Genomic DNA, 26,247 nt, shown 5'->3' with positions numbered 1-26,247 from the left:
GCCATTACTAAGAGATGGAGTGATCGTGGCTATATGCACACGTTGGCTGCTGCAATCTGTAACCTGACACACGAGTTCCAGTCAATCATCTGTTTCTCAATCTCTTAGCTGACTTAACTGTGTGAAGCAAACTAAACAGATCTGCGCAGGAGAGTTTCCTAATTGCAAATTCAATACTCATTGCCTCAAGGTAACTTTTCCAAATTGTACACCCACCAATCTGGTCTGTCTTCATTCACATGACATGAATTAATACATGCTGTGAAATTACAGATTAACTCCCCCTGCCAGATTCGGATCCTTTTTCATAATAGTGACTCCAGCAGCTGACAGCGTATTGTTTCCCCCTTCACTGTACACAATAAACTATTCTTCTATTCTGGCCCGAAGGCTCCACAGGCAAACCAATTTCCTGTAACAGCGAAGGACAGTCGACTCCATGACTCAAAAGGATATTTTTAAAACTCTGAGGTAGCACAGTGATTTAAACTAAGATGTTTGGAGATGTAATATGGAGGATGACAGAGTCATTGCCCTGGAGTGCAGCAGTCTGAAATCAGGGCACCTGAGTCAGTGGAAGAGCGCTCGTCTCAGAAACAGTTTTCTAATGAAGAGTCCAGGAATAAGAAAATAAAAATGTAGATTCCAAAAATAAGAATGTAGAAATAGAGAAATAATAAAGTTATAAGTCTAGGAGAATGAGAACAGATTGTCAGTAGCTTTCTCAGCAGATCAAGGATCATTCATTCACAGTGAGATATTTTCTCAGATGCTTGGGAAGCTTAGGTCATTTTACAACTGGCTGTTTTATTTACAAGGCCAGAGGGTCCCTCTCTACAAATTGAGGGTAGTGTCCTGGCCATCCCTGATAAACGACAAATATGAACTGAGTTAACCTTTAGGAGACAGAGATATGTGACCTCTGGGTTAGACACTGTCTCGGTTATGGAAAACTGGTGCAACCAGAGGAGAGGCATAAGAGTCCAGTTTCCACCTGGAGGTACCACGAGACAGTGGACAAATACAATGATTTAATTAATGAGCTCTGATAATGGAGGTTATAAAATATGGCAGTCAGTATCTGAGTTTTACCTTGAGATAATGTGAAAAGCTTTCTGCTATCTCCAAAGTTCTCAGCCTAAGAACCAGTTAATCCTAATTTATTAAACTTCTAGTATTACTAGCAGTCCCTTTCTGACTAATTGCTAAAGATATCTGTTTTCTCGCAATTAGTGACCTATGTTGTAATCGCCCCTGAAATATATTTCATGATGGCTGCCTAATTACCCATTGACATTAGCACTCACTCCCCTCTTTAGGGTCTCCCCTGACCAACCCAGGGGTCAGGGCAAGGTTGTAAAAATTCTTTTGTTCAGAGTTAATACTTGGTGTCCCTACTATAAAAAGTGGGTTCAGAAACCGTCCTCTTGCCACAGCCTAAAAAACACCATCTCTGGCTGTGGTTTCAGCTAGCTGATAAGCTTCTGTGCCCTGCAGTGTTTTATTTTTATTTTTTTTTTATTTTTAAGTTTGCTTCCGGTTTTCCAAGGATCTGGTTTCTGGAATAAAGTTTGCTTCTGGTTTATTAGACTTGGTGGTGCTCTCATCTTTGTGTGACCCCCCTGGACCCAACTCTAAAAGGCTGGAAATGCAGCTGCACTAGAATTAATATGACTTCCCAAGGAGAAATCACTCCACACAATTAGGAGATTAATAGAGAAAAATCTCTGTAATGAGCCTGCACCTATCTCTATCTAAAGCTCAAAACGGAGCAGCCCAGACAGATTCTGCATTCCACATTTGCTGTCATCCTTAATTTCTCTAAGGGTCATGTGCCAGGCTACACTCTGAACAATTTAGACAGGGACAGGAGACTGCAGGTCCAGTCACCTAGGCAGATGGGAGATTTACACAGCAAAGTCATTATCAGGAATATTTCTGAAGGACACCAGTGACCTGATGCAGAAGTGACAGAGTCCTGAGGGGAAAAGCGCCAGGGAAGGAGGACGACAGAAAGAGGAGAAGGTGGAAAAGGTAAAAGCTGGGGTGGGGAGGCCTTGCACATGCTGTGTCTCCTGCCAAGTAGGCTTCTTAAGAAGAAGAGCATCTTGTCTACTACTTTCGGGGGGGGGAGGATGGAAAGAAATGGGGAGCTTCTATGAAGTCAGCAGAAGCTACCCTACAATGGGACAAATTCAGGAGGAGGCTGATCCAGCAGTGTTGCAAAAGAACACAGAGTATGACAAGAATGCTACTGATGAAGCCGAAACTGGCCCTGGGATTGATAACCATAGCTCCCGGTGGTGAGAAGAGTGGGGTTCTCAGGATCTGAAGGAACCCTCCACAAAGGCCCAGCGTCCAAACCATTACCAGTTATACATTTTGGGTTTTAGAAGAGTTCTGAGTTCTGGTTTTTATCTCAATACATCAAAGCCTTAGGTTAAGTAAAGCTCCCAATACCTAGGCATCAGGCACTCAGTCCCTCATTCAAGAATGTTCCTTCTACTGGCTGGAGAGGTGGCTCCGTGGTCCTGAGTTCAGTTCCCAGCACTCACATGGTGGCTCACAACCGTCTGTAATGAGATCTGATGCCCTCTTATGGCATACAGAAATACATGAAGGCAGAACATTGTACATGTAATAAATAAATCATAAAAAATTAGAAAAGAATGTTCTTTTTCCCTTCCTGAGGGCAAAAGGAAAGCCTTGCTTGACCAGGCCAGTCCTTAACAGGACAGGGTCTTACTTTTCAAATTCTAGTCCCCTGCTGTCGGGTCTCACCCCTGTCTGAACTGTGCTTTTCTCAAGGACAAAACTGGAACTTCAAGGCACACCAGGCCACAGGTCAGCTGTGACCCTGTGGTGCTGCCTTAAGCAGCTTGTTAGAATCCTCTTTGAGATGGAAATGGGCCTAGAGGCTGGTTATCAGGCAGGGGTGTCTCCTTTGTAATGGTTTAGAGCCAAATGTCTGGATCATGCTGTTAAAACAGTATGCTCATTTCTCCCAGGCCTGGTTAGCATATAATTATGAGTGGGGTGTTTTAGTAGCAGCCTTCCAGCAGCTAAATTCTACTTTTTGTGACTTACTACCTAGCCAGCATTTTTAAGTCCTTAATGTCATCAAATCCTACTCTTAGGACATCACAACAAAGTAGTGGAATGCTATCCGACACACGAGATGCCTTTACAACCTCCACAAAATTAACTGTAAATGAACCTTACATGTAAAGATTAAATGCAAAGTGCTGAACGTCTAGTACCTACTAGAGAAACCAGGCCTCTCCGAGTTAGGCAAACTGCCTTCCATGGCTGCACCAAAAGCACAGTGTTGTTGACTCCAAACACGGTCCCACACACAGCTCCCTGCTCCCATTGCTCTGCATAGGTGCAGCCCACAGAGCACAGTTATTCACAGGACTGTGCCTGGCTCCAGGGAGCAGCAGAAACCACATGGGAGCTCATAGGACACGGAATGTGACTGCAGATTCCCACCCGGCCCTGAGGACCCGCCACGAGGGATCCTGGATCTCTGCATCTGATCTTCCCGAACTGGGGACAGCAGCCCCTCGCTCACCATGTCGTGGTTTCCCCGCTAGCCAATGCTCCTCTCCCAGCTCTCTGCAGCAGCACTGGCAGCACAACGCGAGAAATCTCCGGCCCCAGGTCCTCCTGCAGACCTCAGCGAGCACCGCCTCTCCCGGAAGGGCTCCACACGACTTCTGACTGGAAGTTCGGCCTGGGTGCTCTGATTGGTTGGTGAGTCTTGAGTGACAAGAGTCCCGCCCTTCGGGTCCTTAATGGCAGAGCTCCATAGATTCCTCATGCTGCCTTTCACCCCTGACTCAGACCTCAGACCACGCCTAGCCTGCAGAGATTTGCATTTCAATAACTATAGCCCTTGACTCCATTGCAGACTCTGCAAACTCCCTGGACTCCACAGGCATGCTCCCTTCTACCTCCCACTCGTGGTGGGAACAGCTTTCACAGCCCTTACCTCAAGGTGGAGTGGAGGGATCCCTGTCCAACAGGTGGAAGGGTGCCAGTATATTAACAATTCTAAAGAGAAATTTAAGGACACAAAAGATCTTTGTTCTGTGGCTTTACTAAGAGGTCAGGTGAACTGAAGGTACTTTTTATGTGAAACACAGAGATCCAGAAGAGATGAACAAGAATCCGACAAGAAAAAAAAAAGATCTGTCTCCCACCACAGGGCTGGATGATGGCTCCATTGTTTTCAAAGTTTTCTTCCAGAATTCAGGGCAAACTCTTGATAAATGAATACTAATAAAAAGTGTAGTCTTGGGGTAAATTGAATATTTAGAAAATAATGAAGTTAGGAATATTGTCTTTAGGAGTACTAGCTGGCACTTTGAGTGTTAGGCAGCTCATCTTCATCAATGGGCAGGTGAAAGAGAAACACATGCCTATAGATTGTTTTCCTTCATCCAATCATTCTAGGAAATCAATAATCATTTTCTTGAACTCTTTCGATTTTAGAAACATTTAACTAGTTGGTTTGTAAATTGTGCTGTTTTCCCATTTTGTGTTAACGCTAAGACTCCAACTATGGAAGGTGAAACTATGGAAGACTATTGAAGTAAATATTCCAGCTACAAGTAAACAAATGACTTCTTAAGTATGTTTCTCTAGCAGAAGCAGACAGAGCTCCATAGACAAGTAGTAGCCAGAGCTTCCAGGAGTCCCACTGAGGAGAGTAAGGAGGGCTGTACAGACCAGGGGAAGTCAAGGTCATGACAGAGGATCACACAGGGACAGCTGACCTGGGCTCTGAGGAACTCATGGACGCTGGAGCACACATTAGGGAGCATGTGCTTGGCAGTTGTATAGCTAGAATGTTTGTGCAGATTCTAGCTGTGGGTTCAAGACCTGTCCCTGGTCCCTGGCATTGAGCTGGATTTGGGAAAAGTGTTCCTCAAATTGGCTTGCCTCTCACAGCCTTAATACAGGGGAAGAACCTTGGTAGTACCTCAACTGGATGTGTCATTCTTTGCTGACACCCGTGGGAGACCTGCCCTTTCTGATTGGAGAGGAGTGAGGGGAAACAGCAGGCGGGATGTAAAATAAATGAAAAAATTTAAATAAAAAATAAAAATTTAAGTAATAAAGGAAAACTAAAAAGAATGTTTTTTTTTTATTGTTAGAAATTTTCTAAGCATTGCATTCAAGATTTTGGAAGATCACTCTTTTTCTTATATTACTAGGATCCAAAAGAGAAAAGGAAGTCATTGAAACACAACTATTGTGTTATTTCTTGTACTAACAACAATTTGAGTTCAATAGTAGTAATTATGGTTACATGATGTATGGAATGAATATACTGGATTCCTGGCTTTCTATTAACTACACATGAGTACAAACTACATAAGCTTGTGCATAGTAGGATTCTTTGTTCGTTGTGTCCAAAGTAAAATTTGAATTGTTTCTCATAGATTTCCTTTCTGAAGGGTAATGAATCAGGTACTAAGTATTACTGTTCACAAGGTGTGGAGGCCCGAAAATGTGAGTCCATTTCCTCGCTGAACAAAGGTCAGAGAATTGGAAATTGCCTCTACTCCTTCAAGATTATCATGTTTCTACCACAAAGAAAGCTCCCACCTAGATTTAGAAAGGAGAGTCCTGTTCTCTCACAGTTATTGTCAACAGGTGTGGCTTATAGCCAGCCTTTGTACTTCTGGAATAGAGAGGTAGGTGTGTTCTTACCTCAAGCAAAAGTCTAAGCACCCAACTAAGGTCCAGTTCCTTTAAGGAGGTAACTTTGGATTCCACCCAGGGAGAGGTTTGTGTACAGAATGTTTTGGTCTAGGGTGTGAGTGTGATTCGTTTTCTTCTAGAACAGAAGGCTTAACTATGGGTGCAGCCCATGACCTTCAGTTGGTGTCTGCACTTCCTCATCTCTTGTTAAGTATTTGGTTTTTCTTTGTTTGTTTTTTTGTTTTGTTTTGTTTTCTTTTTTGTTTTTGTTTTTGGCTTACTCCTACCCTTCGCGGTCAGTATTTTAAGCAGTTCTAAATTAAACACTGGCAAATTTCTATACTCACTGATACTATCCTATATGTTCCTCCATTTTATTATTTTCATTCACATCTTCATATTCTTTACTAATATTTCTAAATCCCCATGCCCTTACGCCAGCGAGAGGTATTTTTCTCGAGGTTGGTCCCCAACAATAAGGAAGTAAGATCTCTACTCCTGTTTTGAAAGCTAGGTGAGGAAACACTGAATGCATACTGTAAGTTTGTTTCCACGCCATAATTTAATAGATCATGAAAGTTTTGGTGGGGCTGATCAAAACTCCATGATAGATAATGTGTAGTATTAGCTTTCATTTAACCCAAAGTGGCAATAATGGCAAGGTTGCTCCTTGTGTCCCAATTACACAGAAAAGAAACTGAATCAGAAGCCTTACTGTAAGAGACTGAAGGCCCATAATTGTCTATGGTGTGGCAGCCAGGCTCTGAAGCCCTAAGCCCTAGCTGCTAACAAAAGTCAGGATGTTGTTGCTCCTTTCTTTGTAATTTGGAGGATGCCTGATAGAGATGCTAATTTAAGCCTAAGTGACAGCTGGAGTACACAGCAGACAGGTGGATGGGGACATGACAAATGCCATTCACCTGGTTACCTAGGAGATAGAATGTTGGTGTAGTTCCCGCTCAGTTTATGTGTTGGTATAAAAGCTGTTTGGAGAATAAACGAGAGGAATTCTTCAGGATGTGAACTCAGGACTACATGAGGGACCACTGAGAATTTCCCTCCCGAGGAAGCCATATGAGTTGTGTCTTTATTCCCACACCTCCACGCCTTTCCAGAGACAGTTTATGTTGGGGTCTGGTCAAGAGAAATAATTTATGGTACAGGTTAGCACCGGCCCCCAACAGAGACAGAACAGATCATAACACTTCCTGTAATGAACAAAGTAAAAAATGACTTTTAGACATGGAAAAAAAAAGCTTAGTCAGAAACTCACTACACCCAAGGCTGGACCTGATAACCTTAACCCAGTGACATCACTCACTCAAGACCAGCAGACACCATCCCACACACTGGACAGTCTAAAAGCAAAGACTATGGGAAATGCTGTGTAATACACATCTGGAGAGATACCACTTTGATCTTCTCTGCGTCTAGAGCATCTCTCCCAGGAAGCTAACCTATAATAGGAGTCTTCTGTTAGAGTCTGGACCTGACATTCTGCTAAGATATGTTACCTTGGGGAGACAGGCTTAGGACTATACTTAGGAAAGTATGATATGAGCCTTGTGTGGTGACCATCAGCATAATAAAGTGTAAGTTTTGTTTACTAACTATGCATATCTCCCTTCTTGCTGGTGATGAGGGCCGGATAAGGATACTAGCTGAAGAAGAGCCTGGCAGGCAAGCTCCATTCCTCCCTGGTTCCTGTACTTTCTTGGCCCTGAGTGGAATTCCTACCCTGACTTCTACCAGGACAGGGAGTGTAACCTGGAAGTGTAAGGTGAAATATATCATGTCTTCACCTAAATTTTCTTTTGCCCATGGTATTTGCCACAGCATCAGAATAAAATTAGTGAAGTTGAGCTACAGAAGCCCGAACAATCTGAACACAGAGGGATCTCCAAATAGTTTTGCTACGCCACTGTAAGCCGTGCTGGATTGTAGAAGCCTGAAGAAACTGATAAACTATCATGCTTTTCAAAAAAACCACATGCTCACAAGAATGCCTAGACCAGAGGAGCAAAGGTAATTGGTTCTCTTCTACCTTGAACATCATTCGAATGTACAGGACAATGTAAGGGCACAGTCTGGTCCTGTCTCACCACTCTACAGACAAAAACATAAACATGAATTTTTTTCAAAGAATTGGGAAATTTAACATGCATTTGCTTTGAGTGACAGCAAAAGCATAGAAAGTGCCATACAAAGATTTCTTTGATGGTCTTAACAAGCGAGCCAGTGTTTGCAACGCAGATGCTTGCAGTGTTTCCAGGGATGCAGATCCACAGCAGGAGTGTGGAGGTTGCTGAGAGCAGTTGCTTTGGATTCTGTCATGGGTAAGTAGTGTGCACATAGGGCTGCCAGTGAAGGTAGATGTCCTTGGTCTTAAAGCCTGATTAAGTGCTTCTGAAGTCATTAAGGGAAGCAGGGTAGCTCTGCAATTTAGGACAACTCACAGTGACTTCCAGGGGGAGAGCACTTTTCTTGCCAGAAATCTGTAAGAGCCACAGCACAAGCTCCTTATGCACATTCCGACTCCTGCAAACATCCAACTTTCTTTGACTCAGGGGCTCAGATAAGGTGAGCAGGTTGCTAGTTTTGTCTGTTTAGCAGGTTGGGCGATTTTGTTGGAAGATTTTCTTTGTGAGGAATTCTCGGAACTCACACTGATGTTGGTGACATTTTTTAAATTGGAGATGTCTAAGTTTGGGGGTTGTGGTTTTATTGTATCCATGGTTTATTTTGTAATTCTCGGGAGACATTAGATTAGGGGCAGTAGGACAATCGGAGGGGGTGCTTCTTCAAATAGTTTGGGGGCTGGGCTAACCTCTCTCCCCTCACCAGCTCCCTTCCCAGACAGCACAGTGGGCTCTGGGATTGGGGTGGGGAGGAGGGACAGGTCAGCATCAGGTTTAGGAGAAGAAGTTACTTTTTGTATTCTGACATTTAGACAAAAACCAACATTTTCTCAGGGACTTGAGAAAATATTTCTTACCTCCTAAAAAGGACTTTTCTTCTGTTTCTTATTAAAATGACCTTTGGCTCTTCAGTGCAGAGACCTGGAGTGCAGATTAGCATACCAAGGGCTGAGCAAGTCTCTAGGCTCCTACAGTGCCTACTCACAGGTACTTGTTAAACCCGTGGTTCCCCCATTTTACCCAGTGTGCAGAGCTGCCATTTAGTGTCTTTACTGTGCTCACTTCATTCAGTCACTAAGCTCGTCCTTTATCCAGAAGGCTGGCCAGGGAGAAGAGAGGCAGTAGGTGCAGACTGCAGTTATGCAGGGTGAGGTGATAAAGTTTGCAGAGCCATTGGGTGCTCAGTGACTTTCCTTCTACATGCCATGGCAAGGGGAATTATGGGTTGGAGGCACATTGGGAGAGCATTGAGACACAACCAGGTTCCCAGCCCCACCTCAGCCTCCTCCTTCTCTTCCACCTAATCACCTAACTTCTCTGCACCCAGGAGCCCTCATTAATGATCCAGCCACAGGTTCTCAGTACCATGCTCTGGGACTCTTCTACCTTGAAGATCCAGCTTTATGGATGGTTCACAATACTGTCTTCTGAGGCCAAACTGAGAAAAAAGCTAGGCAGGGCAAGGCAGGTCAGGCCAGGCCAGGGCACGGCAGGGCAGGTCTGGTCAGATCAGGTTGGGGCAGGGCAGAGCAGGGCAGTATAATTCTCACCCAGGAGCCTTGGGGTCTGGAACTGGAGCCTTGGGGCCAGGAGCCTTCAGCTGACAGGAACTTGGGGGGAACAGCCAAAATGCCCATAGCAAATTGTGGGTCATAAGTTAAACAGACCTGTCACTGTGGCTGTTAAAAGCCACACTTGATGAAGTGAGTGATTTTCGAAGGTGTCTTTTCTGTCAACTTTCTCCACCATAAGCCATGTGAAACCTACTTTCTCTAGCTGGAGGAAACTGACATCCAGAGATGCTAAACTGCCATCCTTACACTGTGAGCATCTCTTACCATCGCACTCTCCTCTTGGTACTTCTTCTAAGCTGTGCCAGCCTCATCCTGTGGCACAAGCATTGTCTGGTTAATTGCTGTTTCCATCCTAAACCCTACAGTTGTTGGATTCTTGGGATTGAGAGGAGGAGGGCCAGGACATGATTGAGTGCCCGATAGGGAACTATGTGAAGCACTGCAGACTCAAGAACACAGATGCATCTTTCCCCTGTCAATCAAGCACTGTCCTGCAAAAGTATACTAACTGGGCAGGTTATATTCATATATTCAGGAGAGATGGAGAGAAAGAAACAACAATTAATAAAACAGAGGATATGAGAGCAAGTGGCATGTGAGAAGAGATTGGAGGAAAGGGACCGGAAGTAATGAGGGAATTGTATTTTTATTTCAAATATTAACTAGGAAATAAGCACAAATTGGATCTTTATCAATCCAATGTGCATGTATGCCTCATATAGGAGGGGGAACCTCCTGCATACATAATGATTAAGGACATGGCTCAGCACTCATTGAACACAGTTCCTTATGCATAACTGAGAATCCAGAGTGTTAAAGACATCTTTGGGATTTTGATTGCCAATTCAGGTTCTGTAAGTAACTACATGTATCCTCTCTGGGCCACATGTCTTCTTTGGTAACTTGATTTTTAAATAGTGAGTACAAATCAAATATATGCATATGAAATATTTTCATCTTTAATATTGAGTTTCCTCAAAAATACTGCAAGTTGAGGCTGGGGTGATGGACCAATGGATGCCTTAGTTTCCTTTCTTTTGCTATGATTAAAAAAAAGCATGACAACAAGCACCATGGAGAGGAAAGGGATTATTTGGCATCTATGTCCCGGGTCACAATCCACTGGGAAAGTCAAGACAGAAACTCAAACAGGAACTCAAGCAGGAGCATGGAGTTTGTTCCTCATGACTTTGTTAACCTGTTTTCAGATACATCTCAGGCTGTCGGCCCAGGGGAAACACGGTCCATCCTGAACTGGGCCCTCACACATCAATCATTACTGCAACAAAAACCCCCAAACACTCTCCTACAAGCAATTTGATGGAGATGCTTCCCAACTGAAGTTCCTCTTCAGTGTCCTGGTGCTATTTACTTGGACGGGGAAACAGGTAACAGCAGAGCGACGGGCAGGCAAGAACTGGGAAAAGGTAAAAGCTAACATCTTTAGCGTGTTAAATGACACCTAAGGTACCCAGAAAACTTAAGAGGAACAACTGAGTCCATGTCTACGTAGTGAAATGTGGACGTACTTACAAAGGGGCGTATGGACTGAAGGCGGTAAATATCTGTAAATTTCAATAAACTTATACTTTTAAGACTCAAGCTTATTCGAATTGTGGAATATTTCATGTAAAAGCAAGGGACAAAAAAGCCAGAATATTCAACTATTCAAGTAGCTAGGTCTAGAGAGGGAAAACTATGGTGCTGTTTTCATTTCAGGTCCAGGACTCTGAAAGCCTGAATACCTTTGGTTTACTAGACTTTGCCAAGTGTCTACTCTGCTTCCTTGTGAGACGCTTTGTTCTATATCAGAGGCAGAGCTGCAGTGTAGATTTTTTTTTAAAGACTTATTTATTTTTTTACATTCTGCCTCCATGTATGCCAGAAGAGGGTGCCAGATCTCATTACAGATGGTTGTGAGCCACGACGTGGTTGCTGGGAATTGAACTCAGGACCCCTGGAAGAGCAGCCAGTGCTCTTAACCACTGAGTCATTTCTCCAGCTCCCAGTGTTGGTTCTTTGCATGTCAACTGTAAACTCCTGGGCCTTTATTTTTACTATTACTCATGTTCAGCATTGTTGAATGAATTTTCCTGATGGTGTTAAAGCATGTTTGCTTTGCAGTTTGCAATCTTCAGAGTCTAGTTTATTTAAACAATGATGATGCCTGGTGAGTGTATTCTTGGGATCCGGATCATGGAGGAAATGCAAGTTATTTTCATGAATGGGATTTTGCGATTGGTTGGAAAATATCTATCCTACTGCAGGGATGGCCTGTCTGTGGGAGCCCACATGTGACTCAGTTTCCGTCTGGAGTCATTTCTGACTTAAAGAAATCATTTGAGTTGGAGATCATATTTAGGTATGATCCTCGTAAACCCAATCTCTCCAACACCCTTATCATAAAGGGGTGTTGAATTTTGTCAAATGCTTTTTCAGCATCCAATGAAATGATCATATGGTTTTTTCTTTCAGTTTATTTATATTATGGATTACATTGATAGATTTGCGTATGTTGAACCAACCCTGCATCTCTGGGATGAAGCCCACTTGATCATAGTGGATGATTTTTCTAATGTATTCTTGGATTCGGTTTGCCAGTATTTTATTGAGTATTTTTGCGTCAATATTCATGAGTGAGATTGGTCTGTAATTCTCTTTCTTGGTTGTGTCTTTGTGTGGTTTTGGTATCAGAGTAACTGTAGCTTCATAAAAAGAGTTTGGCAATGATTCTTCTGTTTCTATATTGTGAAATACATTAAGGAGTATAGGTATTAGCTCTTCCTGGAAGTTCTGGTAGAATTCTGCATTGAAACCATCTGGTCCTGGACTTTTTTTGGTAGGGAGATTTTTGATAACAGCTTCTAATTCTTCACGACTGACAGGTCTATTTAGATTGTTCACCTGGTCTTGGTTCAACTTTGGTATATGGTACTTATCTTAAAAAATGTCCATTTCTTTTACATTTTCCAACTTTGTGGCATATAAATTTTCGTAGTAAGATCTAATGATTCTCCGAATTTCCTCTGTGTCTGTGGTTATGTCCCCCTTTTCATTTCTGATCTTATTAATTTGCATGAGATATCATCTTACACCTGTCAGAATAGCCAAACTCAAAAACACCAATGATAGCCTATGCTGGAGAGGATGTGGAATGAGGGGAACACTCATCCATTGTTGGTGGGAGTGCAAACTTGTGCAGCCACTGTGGAAATCAGTGTGGTGGTTTCTCAGGAAACTGGGAGTCAACCTCCCTCAGGACCCAGCAATTCCACTCTTGGGAATATACCCAAGAGATTCCCTAACACACTACAAAAGCATTTGTTCAACTATGTTCATAGCAGCACTATTTGTAATAGCCAGAACCTGGAAACAACCTAGGTGCCCCTCAATAGAAGAATGGTTAAAGAAGGTGTGGAACATATACACATTAGAGTTTTACTCAGCAGTAAAAAACAATGACATCTTGAATTTTGCATGCAAATGGATGGAAATAGAAAACGCTTTACTGAGTGAGGTAAACCAGACCCAAAAAGAGGAACACGGTATGTATTCACTCATAAGTGGATTCTAACCATAATTAAAAGTCTTTGAGCCTATTATTCGTGATCCTAGAGAAGCTAAATAAGAAGATGAACCTGATGAAGATTATTTAGCTATCCGCCAGGAGATAGGAAATAGACAAGAGTCCCAGGTAACCTCGGGTGCATGGGGGGTGGGTGGGAGGGTTGATGGAAGGGGAGAGGGTTAGAGAGAAGGGAGTAGGGGAGGAATGGGGAAAGCTAGGTGGACCGGGATGTGGGGGAGGGAGGAAGGATGAATATGGGATCAGGGAAGAATATATTTCAACTAAGGGAGTCATTTTAGGGTTTACAGGAGACTTGATTATATATGGGATCCCAGGTCCAAGGAGAGATCCCCAGATTGTTCTCTGGACAGAGGAGAGGGTGCCTGAACCGGCCTTGGCCCATAACCATACTGATGAATATTTTACTTATCACCATAGATCCTTCATCTGGCGATGGATGAAGATAGAGACAGAGACCCACATTGGAACACTGGACTTAACTCCCTAGGTCCAAACGAGAAGCAGAAGGAAAGAGATCGTGAGCAAAGAAGGCAAGAGCAGAGGGAACCTTCATCCGACGATGAATGGTGATACAGACGGAGACCCACATTGGAGCACTGGACTGAGCCCCCCAAGGTCCAAATGAGGAGCAGAAGGAGGAAGAAAATGAAAAAGTAAATCAGGACTGCGAGGGATGCGATCACCCACTGATACAAGGGGACTGATCTAATGAGAGTTCACCAAGGCCAGTTGGACTGGGATTGAACGAGGACGTGATCAAACCAGATTCTCTGAATGTGGCTGGCCCGGAGTCTTTCTGAAAAGCCATTGACAATGACACTGGGACTTGTTTCCTCTGCATAGACTGGATTTTGGGGATCCAGTCTGTTCGGATACTCACCTTCCAGGACCTGGAGGGAGGGGGGAGGAACTTGAACTTCCCACAGGGCAGGAAACCCTGACTGCTTTTAGGGATGAAGAGGGAGGAGGAGAGAGAGTGGGGGGAGTGGGAGGGTGTTGGGAGGAGGGGCGTAAATGGAAACTTTTATAATTTAATAAAATTACTTTCAAAAAAAAGAGAGAGCCAAGTTCTTTCTAAGCTATACCCTCAGGCCAGTGCTAGTGTAGGAGAGCCTGGGAGCCAGAGGTCAAATGCCCCGCCACGAACAAAGGGAAAAAGACCTGGGTACAAACACCCTACCCTATGTTTCTGTCTGCATTTCTCTTCATCAAACATTTCCTCAGCCTCAGCGCCCCCTCCCAGGGAACCCCAGCTGATTTCTGTCAGTGTGGGCCCTGACAGCAGTCCAGATGTATCTTTCCTACACAATCAAATGGGCATTTTCTCAGATCAGAGGGAATAGGTTTACCTGTCAGTGTGCTCACCCTTTAGGTTTGTCAGGAATTGGTGCTGTCAGAACAGATATTACTTTGAGCCTTTTCATTCATGTTCTATGTTTTCTCCTTTAAATCCTGCCTGAGAAGTTTGCTAAGACATGCACAGTGGAATGCTCTCAGTGGAACCCACTCCTCCTTCTTCCTCCTTTTTTTTTTGAAGAGATGTTCCGATTCTGCGCATGTGTATTCTATGCCGCATTTATCGCATTTATTCCTTACTTCTTGTTTAGGAAACATTTTCTGCTGAGGAGAAGATGGAAGATTCATTTGCTTTGTCTCAGCCTCAGTGTTCTTTATTTGAGAGCTTGTGTTTTAAAGTGACTGTAACTTTACAAGACAAGACACAGAGAAAGCAGAAAGTAATTGTAGAAACAGTTAGTTACATTTGTCCATATCTATGCTTAACTCCCCACAAGTCACTATGATATTATTAAGAGCTGAAATGATTTGTATTGGGCAGGAACCTATGACTTCCACATTCAGTGTCTGAATGATATTTACCAAGGACCATTTACTGAGATGAAGCAAAATGATAACAGAGCAGACTAGTAGCCAGAGAACTACCACGGATCAGGGACGGGCAATGTCTTCAGGTTGTGCCATGAAGTCTGACGCACCAGGAACATTATTTATTTATTTACTTACTTACTTACTTACTTATTTATTATACAATATTCTGTCTGTGTGTATGTCTGCAGGCCAGAAGAGGGAATCAAACATCATCATAGATGGTTGTGAGCCAAAATGTGATTGCCGAGAAATGAACTTGGGACCTTTGGAAGAGCAGGTAATGCTCATAACCACTGAGGCATCTCTACAGTCCCAATCCAGAGTACTTTTAAGGCAAAACTCATAATAATAAGGAAAACATAGATTTCATTGCAAAATGCATATGGTTTCCATAACACATATTTGCAAGATACACTGAGCATAAATGAAAAAATGCAAACATGTATATATTTAATATATGTGGATATATATTAAATATTACTATAGAGCTGTAGGAATAAAAACAAGGTACTGATGAAATACATTCATCAGTTGAATAGAATTTGAATAAAAGCCTACATTCTATGTGTGTACAGCCACCTGATATTTGATGAAGAGGCCAACCACACACCTTGTTGTAAAGGCAGCATCTTCAACCAATATTTCTGGTTAAACAGGGAAGATACATGTAGAAGAATTAAACTTGGTTCTAATTATTTCAGCTTGAATAAAACTCAAAGCCATACAAATCAAGGACCTTATTATAAGATGTGGTTTCCTAGATTTGGTAGAGAAAGGATTAGATAATGCACTTGAATTTAGATGCACTAGAGAGGATTTTCTGAATAGGGCCCTGCTAGTACAAACATAAAGACTAAGAATTCAGAAACAGGAACAAATGAAACTGAATAATACATAAATACATCAATAAAAAGCAAGGATAAAAGCAACCAATTAAAAAAATGAGGCATGAAACTAAACAAATAGTTCCCAAAAGATGAAGACCAAATGACCAATAAAGTTCTTCAAAGTTCAATATTCATAACCATCAGAGAGAGAGAGAAATTAAAACTACTTTGAGATTCCATCTCACCCCAGTCAGAATGACTAAGTTTGGTCAAATGTCACCAAATGCTGGTATGGATGTGAGGAGAGGGGAACAGGTTTTCGCTGTGAGTGGGACTGCAAAACTTGTGTATCCAGCTATGGAAATCAGTGAAGATCTTCCTCAAAAAGCTAGAAATAAATCTACCACATCATCCTCCTATACCACTGCAGGGCAACTACCCAAGGACTCCACTATATCTGACTACAGAAACACTCGCTCATCCATGGTCATTGCTGCCTTATTCCCATTATGCAGAAAATGGAAACCACACAGATATGCATCAACTGATGAATCAAAAATCAACATGCTGTGTACTTTCACAATGGAATTTCATTCAGTTAATAAGAAAATTAAGCTATGAAATCACAGGTAGAGGGGTAAAGCTAGAAACGGTCATTCCCAGTGAGGTAGTCCAGGCATAGTAAGACAATATTGCAAGTTTTCTCTCATTTGTAGACATGAGCTTTGAATATGTAGATGTGTATGCTTCATTTGGAATACCCATAGAGGTCAGCATTAAACTGACTCCTGATGACTTACCTGTCTCTTCATTAAGTCCATAGATTGGTGCCTGTATGGCGGTCTCTTTCATGGTGATAACCCTCAAAATCACTACCTGTATTTCAGTACTTGAATGACATCTGAAGATGCCTAGTGCTGTTTTCTCCTACAAATCACAGATGTTTGGATTTCTTTTTATCCTACTTGTTGCTCTTTTTCAATAAATAGCTAAATGATTCATTGGTTATAACCATCCAGTAGAGTAATATTTTTTTTTTCTAAGAAATCAGCCCTTTCTATTTATTTCTGCTTCAGTCAATAAAAAAGATTTTGGGGCAAAATATCAAACAAATGACCTCGAGATTAACTTTTTTTGGAGACTTTTTATCAATGAAATCCTATGACCTTGACCTCAACTACAATTCATCCTCCAGGAACGACAGATAGCTGACGGCTCTAATAGCTCTGTACACAGGTTTCTATGGCTTTTTCTATCGACACCTGTGATGTCTTTCACATTCTTCCAAAAGACAACATTTCCAAGTCCTAGGCAGCAACAAAATCACTTTTGAGGAACCATTTTTTTCTTCTAACTTGCTTCTCTGCTGCTGTGATTAAATTCTCTAACTAAAAACAACACAGGTAATGAACAGGTTTATTTCAATGACAACCGCAGGACACAGTCCATCCTTGGGGGAGCTTAGGATATAAGCTTTAGCTAGGAAGGAAAGGCAAAATCACATTGAAACAAGATTTCCTGGTTTTCTCAGTGTCTCACATTAGACAGCAGATTCCCACTTGCTTAGTGATATAGTAAGTCTGAGTAGAAGAACCTTCCCACATCACCCAGCAATCAACATAATCTCTCACAGTCACTGCAGCCAACCAGTATGATATGGTTAAACCATCAACTGACAGTCCCGCACATGACTCTAGCCTATGTCATGTTTATAGGTGAAGGAAATTAGGACATAAAGACAATATATATTAGTATTTTTAAAATCCAGAACCAATATATTAAACAGATAAACCACTGAGGTAGCAAAATCCTAAATAATGATGATAGCAAAAACTGGAAAACACAGATATGCCAAGAAATAAGCAGAGGGAAGACTCTAAAATAAAAAGGAGCAAACTGAAACTTTCTCCGAGACAGTCCCCAAACCAACAAAAACTCAAGGAACACAGGACATAATACAGTGAATTTTCAGAATATAGAAATAGGTGAAGGTCCCCCATTTACAGAGAAACTACAATATAGACTATAATTAATAAAACTATACAACAATAATGGCACAACTGATAAAAGACAGACCAATAAATATAATACCAACCTTTAAACAAGAACTAAAGATTAAAATCTAAATCAAACAAATCACCGGCCAGCACTCACTTTGTGGATTCCATTTCTCTCCATGCCTAATAGGAGAGAAAGGGTTGGGAGTAGACAGTCACCAAAATGGGAGTTCTTTGCTTAAAGAATTCTTATGTTTCAACATAGTAGAAAATAGTTTTGACTGCTAAATTCATTTCATTCCCTTATAATAAAGAAAATGGTGTCAGTTGGGATCCCTTGGAAATCCTTTGTATTCTATGACTGATGATAGAAGGTAATTCTGCAGAACAGTGAGGAAATGAAAACATTAATTCTTGTAAGATTTATATAATATACCATGCAAAGCAACTTGTTTTGCTCTAATTGTTTTATAACTCACAAAACTTTTGAAAACAAATTTACCCCCAGGTTTATGTGCCTGTTTGGTTGTGTGAGAAAATGACTCCCATGAGTCTGTAGATGCCACAGAAGAGAAGAGTGTAACAGATTAGATTCCTTTGGAGCCAAAGTAGGAGGTGGTTAAGAGCTTCCAAATTTGCTTTGGTTATCTGCATTCCAGTCATTCCACACAAGAATACTTGCTTAGTGATCTGCATAGTCCTCATACTAATTTTTATCCAATAAGCTAAAAGAATTTTACAGTTCAACTGTAACAACACCAAAAATACAAATAAATATAGAAGACTGAATAAACGATCCCTGGGAAATCGCTGCATTAGTATTAAGCTGTGGCTTTTGTAGGTAAGCCACTGCAAACTGATCCCCTTTAAACCTGCCAAAATATTCCAAACTGCACACACATTTCCCACCCCTAGCTCCATAAACTGGTGTACAGCTTTGGAGGAAGACTACCCCACCTCCACACCTGGCTCCATACTCTCATCTACAACTTTGGAAGAAGAATTCCCCAGCCCCACTCCTGGTTCCATAGCCTGATCTGAAACATAGGAAGACTTCTGCTATACCAGATGCCAGGCTTGATCTAGGAAACCCAGTAAAGGAACAACCCACCCACTTCCCACTCACACTCCTTAAACCCTGGCCTACAATCTATTGCTTACCTGGCCTCCACACTAGGACCCACAGTCCCCAGCAGCTTACCGAGGCCAGAGCAGTTCTCATGATACCAGCAAACACGCTGCTCACTACCCCATAAACCCTTCACGCTTGTCCAACAACTCTAGACTTCAGCCCTGCCCCTGGGCCCCATGTCTCAGGCTATTTAGAAGGTGTCCTTGTTTTTATCAGAGACCAGACAGGCTCAAGAAACCTCAGGTCAGACACTGCCCATCAGTTGACACTCCTTAAATCCTGCCCAGCAGCACCAGACAGCACACCTTCCCCTGGGCTCCAAACTTGGGCCCACAGCCCCAGCAGTTTTACAGGAGGGAAGGCTGGTCCCAGAAACCCCAGGGAAGACACTACCCACTGCCCACTGTGCCTGTTTAAGCCTGCTCAAATATCGCAGACGGCACACACCTTTCCCTACTCTCACTCTTCACTCCTGATCCTGGTGTACACCTTTGGAAGATTTTTATTTTCTCAAATGAAAGGCAAAATCCAGGAATCCCAGGTCTAAAACATCAGAAGACTTCAATCTTACTGGAGCACAGGCCAGATCTAGATTCCTGGTCCTAGGGACCCCAGCAACCAGACCAGATCTAGGGACTCCATACTGCACACCCACTCTTGGGCTCCAGATCCTAGTCAACAACTTTAGAAGAGGACTTCAGCCTCATCTAGCCATCCTCATGAAACCCAAAGCAGACCCCAATGAACCCCCCCCAAAAAAACACTTGCCACCAGAACTCTTGGTGCCCTAAATAAAGGGCAGAAGACAAGAAAGGAAAGAGAAACCAAGGAACAAAACACTCATGTAACAAAGACAATTTCAGGAATCAACACCTGGACCTAAAATCACCTCAAGTACAGATGGATAAATGTCAGTGGTAGGAACCCAAACATAAAATGCAATAATGCATTATCAGAGCCTACCTATTCTACAGCAGCAAGATCTAAACAATGCAACAGAGCTGAAATACAAGAAAATGACCTTAAAATTACTTTATGAAGATAATAGAAATTCTTAAGAGGATGTGAACAAATCCCATAATAAAATTTAAGAACAGACAAAGAAAATTTGAAGAAATCAATAAATCTGCAATAGAAAACCAAAAAATTTTAAGATTTCAAGGTCTACAAATAAATATAGAATTATTAAAGAAAACAAGTGAAAGGAAACCTGGAAATAGAAAATCTGGGTAAGTGAACAGGAACTACAGAATCAAGCACCACTAATAGAGTACAAGAGATGGAAGAAAGAATTTCAGATGTTGAAGACACATCAGAGGAAATGGATTCTTCAATCAAAAAAATGTTACATCTAAAACATCCCTACCACACAATATCCAGAAAATGGTGGACACTATGAACCAATCAAATATAAGAATAGCTGGAATACAGGAATGAGAAAAATCAAGCCCAGAAACACAGAGAATATATTTAAACAAAATCAAAGAAGAAAATTTTCCCAATGTAAATAACAATACGCTTATAAAGGTATAAGAAGATTATAGAATAGCAAATAGATTGGGCCAGAAAAATAAATCACCTCACCACATAATACTCAAATGATAAGCATACAGAACAATGAAAGAATATTAAAAGCAGCAAGGGAAAAAGTTCAAATAACAAATAAAGGCAGACCCATTATAATCACACCTGCTCCCTTGCAGAGACCCTAAAAGCCAGAAGGGCCAAGACAGACGACCTGTAGACTACAAGAGACTAAGGATGTCATCAAAGACTACTATACCCAGCAAAATGCTCAACCATCAGAGATTGGCAAAACAAGACAAGATATTTCATAACAAAGTCAAATTTAAACAGTATCAAACTAAAGCCCAAGCCCGATATAAGTTACTAGAAGGAAAACTCCACGCCACAAAGCTAACTAACCCCATAAACAGAAGTAATGGATAATATCACACCAGCAAAACCAAAAGAGAAAGACACACACACATACCCCCACACACACACTCTACAACCAACAACAATATAACAGGAATTAACAATCATTGGTCATTGGAATCCCTCAATATCAATGGACTAAAAACATAAAAAAAAAAAGACACAAGGTAACAAGCTGGATACAAACTCAGAAACTAACATTCTGCTGTATACAAAAAGCACACTTCAGCATCCAAGACAGACATTACCTTCGAGTAAAGGTTTGGAGAAGGGTTTTCAAGTCAAATGGATCTAAGAAGCAAGCTAGCGTAGCTATCCTAGCATCTAACAACAGACTCTGAAGAAACACAGAGGATAATGGCATATTTGCATCTCATCTCTGTAACAATTCTAGCTACAAAAAGCTTGGGATTTAAATTTCTCTCCTCCACATAGCAAACAAATGAACATTAGAAAAGCCCTCTGTCTGGGCTGTGGTGGCCTAGTCTACAAGAGGTAGTTACAAGACAGGCTCTAAAACAAAAAAATATCCCTCTGAGGTCATGGCTTTCATTATTTCTGTGTTCTGTCTGCCCTTCATTTACTACTGCTACATGTAGTGTAGACAAGAAGGGTGGAACTAGAACAGCCATCTGACAAATGAGAGATCAGTAAAGATAAAAATCAGAAAGTAACAAAATCAGAAATGATAGGAGGACATAACAACAGATGCGGAGGAAATCGACACAATCATTTGATCATATTTCAAAACCCTACACTCCACAAAACTGAAAAATTTGAAATGGACTACTTGCTGGTTAAACATCACTTACCAAAATTAAATCAAGACCGGATAAGCAAATTAAGTAAACATATAATGTCTGCCTTCTGATACATGGATTATGTCACCTGTTTAACACCATGAACACCAAAAGAACTTCTGTAACTTCACCCTTTCACAGATACCCTTACTGAAATAGTATGAACACATGCTAATTTTTAAATAAAAGATGGACCACTTAGATGATGGGTATCTCATTCTATACACGACAGCAGAAACATACCAATCACTAAGTAAAAGCACAAGAGAAGATGAACAAAAGTGGCAGAAGAAATATAAGGAACACAAAATAATTTTCACTAAAAGGATTTGTCACACATAGAGCAAACTTTAGTATTTCAAAATAGAAAGGACAATGCAGTGCTCTCCATCACTGGTCCTGAGTGATCATGGCAATTAATTTACTTCCTTCAAGACTGTGATGCATAATAAAAGAAACAAGAGTTTTTTCTTGTTGCTAAAGACTACCATGATGTCTATAAAGTACTTACCAAATAATTACATGAATAGGGTTTTTCTCTTGTATGAGTTTGTTCTTTTTTCCTGACTTCAAAATGATGTAAGTAGACTTTAAAACATTGACAGGGCTAGACAGTTTAGAAAAGTTCATTACCAGGACCAAGATCTGATTTTTGACAACTTCACATAGAGCTTCATAAATTCATGAACTGATATTGTCTATGAGTTTTCAGATAGAAACAATATAAAAGACAACATCATGAATCTTGAACAGATTGTTGACACTGTCAAAATTTCCCACAGAATGAATGCTCTTTTACGTAAGGATATAAGTGTGCTGGAAGAAGAGCTTACCAAATACTTTACAATAATACACTCTCAGAATTTTATTTATTTATTTATTTATTATGTATACAATATTCTGTGTGTATGTCTGCAGACCAGAAGAGGGCACCAGACCTCATTACAGATGGTTGTAAGCCACCATGTGGTTGCCGGGAATTGAACTCAGGAACTTTGGAAGAGCAGGCAATGCTCTTAACCACTGAGCCATCTCTCCAGTCCCCTCAGAATTTTTTATAGGCACTCAAAGACTATTGTAAAAAACAAAGGCTTTAACAGATTGATTGTACACAAAAAGGTTAACTCCTGTATAAAGTGCAAAACTTTGCAACACTGACTATATTATTAGGGTATTTCTGCAGCACATCATTTTCAGATGATTTCAAAGACTGCCGAACAATGCAAAGGCTTTAGCACATTGGTTACATTCTCAGGGTTTCTCTGCACTATGTGTTCTCTTATGCACTTGAAGAAGACCTTGTTGTGCAAATGTTTTACCACACTGATTGCATTCATAGGGTTTCTCTCTGGTATGTGTTCTTTTATGCATTTGAAGATTACTTTGGGATGTACAGGCTTTACTACAATGATTACATTGATAGGGTTTCTCTCCGGTATGTGTTCTTTTATGTATTTGAAGATTATTGTAACATGTAAAGGATTTATCACATTGATTACATGGATAGGGTTTCTCTCCAGTATGTGTAATTTTATGCATTTGAAGAGAATTGTGATGAGCAAAGCTTTTACCACATTGAATACATTCATAGGGTTTCTCTCCAGTGTGTGTTCTTTTATGTGCTAGGAGATGACTATGTTGAACAAAGGCTTTACCACATTCATTGCATTCATAGGGTTTCTCCCCACTTTGTGTTCTTTTGTGCATTTGAAGACTACTGTGACGTGCAAAGGCTTTACCACATTGATTACATTCATAGGGTTTCTCCCCAGTATGTGTTCTTTTAGGCTTTTTAAGATTACCTTGTACTACAAAGGCTTTACCACACTGATTACACTGATATGGTTTCTCTCCAGTATGTGTTCGTTTATGCATTTGAAGACCTTTCTGATAGGCAAAGGCTTTACCACACTGACTACATTCATAGGGTTTCTCTCCAGTATGTGTTCTTCCATGCCTTCGGGGATAGTTGTGATAAGCAAAGGCTTTACCCCATTGATGACATTCAAAAGGTTTCTCTCCAATAAGTGTGCGTTCATGCCTTTGAAGATGTCTGTCATATGCAAAGGCTTTAACACATCGATTATGAACAGAAGATTTCTCTCCAGGATGATTTATTTCAGGTCTGTAAGGATAACTGACACATGTAAAAGTTTAACCACGTTCAATACACCATTGAATCTTTGTATCTCTATGAATACATTTTATAATTTACTCCAATTGTAAAGAGGACTTAGATCTTAGGGTTCTATTACTAGGTTTGTACTCATGTTGTTCCCCTTCATTTTGGGTTGTTTTGCATCTTTGAAGATGCCTCTGATGGAAAGAAACTTTAATAAAGAGTTCACATTTATAGAATCTTTTCAATAGGAGATTTTTTACGTATTTGGAGAAAAATGGAAAAATTCATATATAGACATATGGTATAGAAAGTGAGGTTTCTTGGGAGCTGGAGAGATGACTCAGGGATTAAGAGCACTGACTGCTCTTCCAGAAGACCCTAGTTCAATTCCCAGTACCTACATGGCAGCTTACATCTGTCTCTAATTCCTACCTGGGAATCCAACATGCTCACACAGACATACACCACGTAAAACACCAATGCACATAAAATAAAAGTTAAAAAAAAACAAAGTAAGGTTTCTTCATAACAACTGCCTTTTGGCTCTTGATTCTAACTGCCCATCTCACTAAACTCAGCACAGTCACAGCAAGATTAAAAGTAACAGTAGATTACTGTGGACTGCTTGCTTACTAGAAAGTTTGAGGGATGGACTCATTACCTTTTCAAAATGTTTACCTTTTCGGGGGCTGGAGAGATGGCTCAGAGGTTAAGAGCACTGACTGCTATTCTTCCAGAGTTCAATTCCCAGCAACCACATGGTGGTTCACAGACATCTGTAATGAGATCTGCTGCCTTCTTCTGGCCAGCAAGCATACAGACAGACAGAACACTGCACACTAAATAAATAAATCTGTTTTTAAAAGTTTACCTTTTGTAATATGAGTGGTGAGAAGTTAATGGATTAACAATTCTACCGAATAGCTCTCATTGAGCTGTGATTCAAATGGTGATATCTGTTAAGGCATTGTTTCTGGTCTTTTTTCTTAAAAAAAAAGCCTTGCAAATGCAATTCATCTACTTGAAATTGAGGCATATGATTTTGTGAGAATTTAATAATCATCATCCACATGAAGCTGTTCTTATTTATACTGTTCTTTAGTGCAAAATTTCCAGGACACATTACAATTCCTTCAGAGGAACATTTGTATTGTTTTGGGAATGATAATTACCTTTCATGTCTTTTAGAACTCTGACAATGTTCTTTAATATTACGGTCTTCCCAAGTGTATCCTACAATAGAGTTGAAAACATATGATATGTTATTAAAAATTGTGCAACATTTAAATTACTACCGTCAGTGAACTCAGAACCATGACGGATTTATTCACCTCATTCTTCTTTCTCAATCAGATTACAGAATATCATGAAAAAAAACCAAGGAACACTTGTCTCCTTCTTGAAAACCATGATGGAACATTCAGTTTTACCTAGGATAGTAAGGCTATGGTAGGTGTCCAGCATCCCATCTTTGTAGAGATTCCTCTGTGAAGGATCCAGCAATGTCCACTCTTCCCATGTGAAGTCAACATGCACATCATCATAGGTCACTGCATTCTGAAATGACACATACATGTGTACAACAGGAAGTATGTTAATGGCAACATTGAAAATATACACTTCTTTGACAGTATAGTCATATAATTCTTGTACTCCTTATACTTATTCCATTAAATAGACATTATAATGTAATCACCAAGTCACTTTGGGAAGAAACTGAATGGAAGGTTCACCTCTCTCATTACTGTACCCTGTAAAGGCGATATCATCTTGCAAGAGAAACGACTATTAAAAAAACAAAGAGAGACCAGTAAATAGATAACAGCATAGCAGAAACAGGAGAGAAATTATATCAACAATTGGTAGATACAGAAAAGAAAACAAAAGGGACAGGCTGTGTCTATTGGCTCATGCCTTTAAACATTGCAATCAGAAGTCAGAGGGAGGTAAATCTGCCTTGGAGTTTAATGCCAGCCTAGTCTGTTCAGTCAGTTCCAGGACAGCCAGAAGTACATATTACAACCCCATCTCCCATGCAAAAATCAGTCAAGCAAACAAAAAATAGACAGAACTCAGTAGTACCTTACTGACATTGCTACACAGGGTTCCATATTCATCTTCCAAAAGCCTAAATTTCTCCACTTTAAGCTGTAACATCAGTAAGAGTTTACTAAACGGCACTACGTGTGTTAAACAGTTACAAGTGAACATATGGAAACATTAGCAAATTAGATGTGGATAATAAATAATCAACACAGAGTCAAAGAGATATCTCATTAGTCAAGAGCTCTTGCTCGTCTTGCATATAGGAGGGCTCAATTACTAGTATTTGCTTCAGGGAACATAAATATCAATTATTCAATTTCAGGGTTTTTGAAAACACCTTTGATCATTGTGAGGATCAGGTACCTGTGGAGTGCATGTCCAGGCTTATAGGTGAAATAAGAATTTTCATTAAAAAATTAAAAACAAAAGCAACAGGCAGGAAGAAGGTGATGTATGTGCAATCCAGTGAATCAGAAGGCACAGGC

General features: G+C 40.8%; 1 protein-coding gene across 1 annotated transcript in view; it reads right to left on the bottom strand.

The window, feature by feature from the left end:
• The window catches only part of LOC146890205 (uncharacterized), a 40,646-nt gene extending 15,342 nt beyond the window's left edge, over nucleotides 1–25,304 (bottom strand). The window contains 4 exon segments of the mRNA XM_087900571.1: nucleotides 14,855–14,860; nucleotides 22,814–23,719; nucleotides 24,889–24,949; nucleotides 25,147–25,304. Coding sequence (XP_087756697.1) covers nucleotides 14,855–14,860; nucleotides 22,814–23,719; nucleotides 24,889–24,949; nucleotides 25,147–25,291 — 1,118 coding nt within the window. The 5' untranslated portion in view covers nucleotides 25,292–25,304.
• Nucleotides 25,305–26,247: the final 943 nt, after the last annotated feature.

The sequence above is a fragment of the Myodes glareolus genome, chromosome 22, assembly GCF_982192425.1.
Source record: "Myodes glareolus chromosome 22, mMyoGla1.1, whole genome shotgun sequence".
Classification (NCBI taxonomy): Eukaryota; Metazoa; Chordata; class Mammalia; order Rodentia; family Cricetidae; genus Myodes; species Myodes glareolus.
Note: the sequence above shows the minus strand (reverse complement) of the source record. Positions and strands in the feature narration are given on the sequence as shown.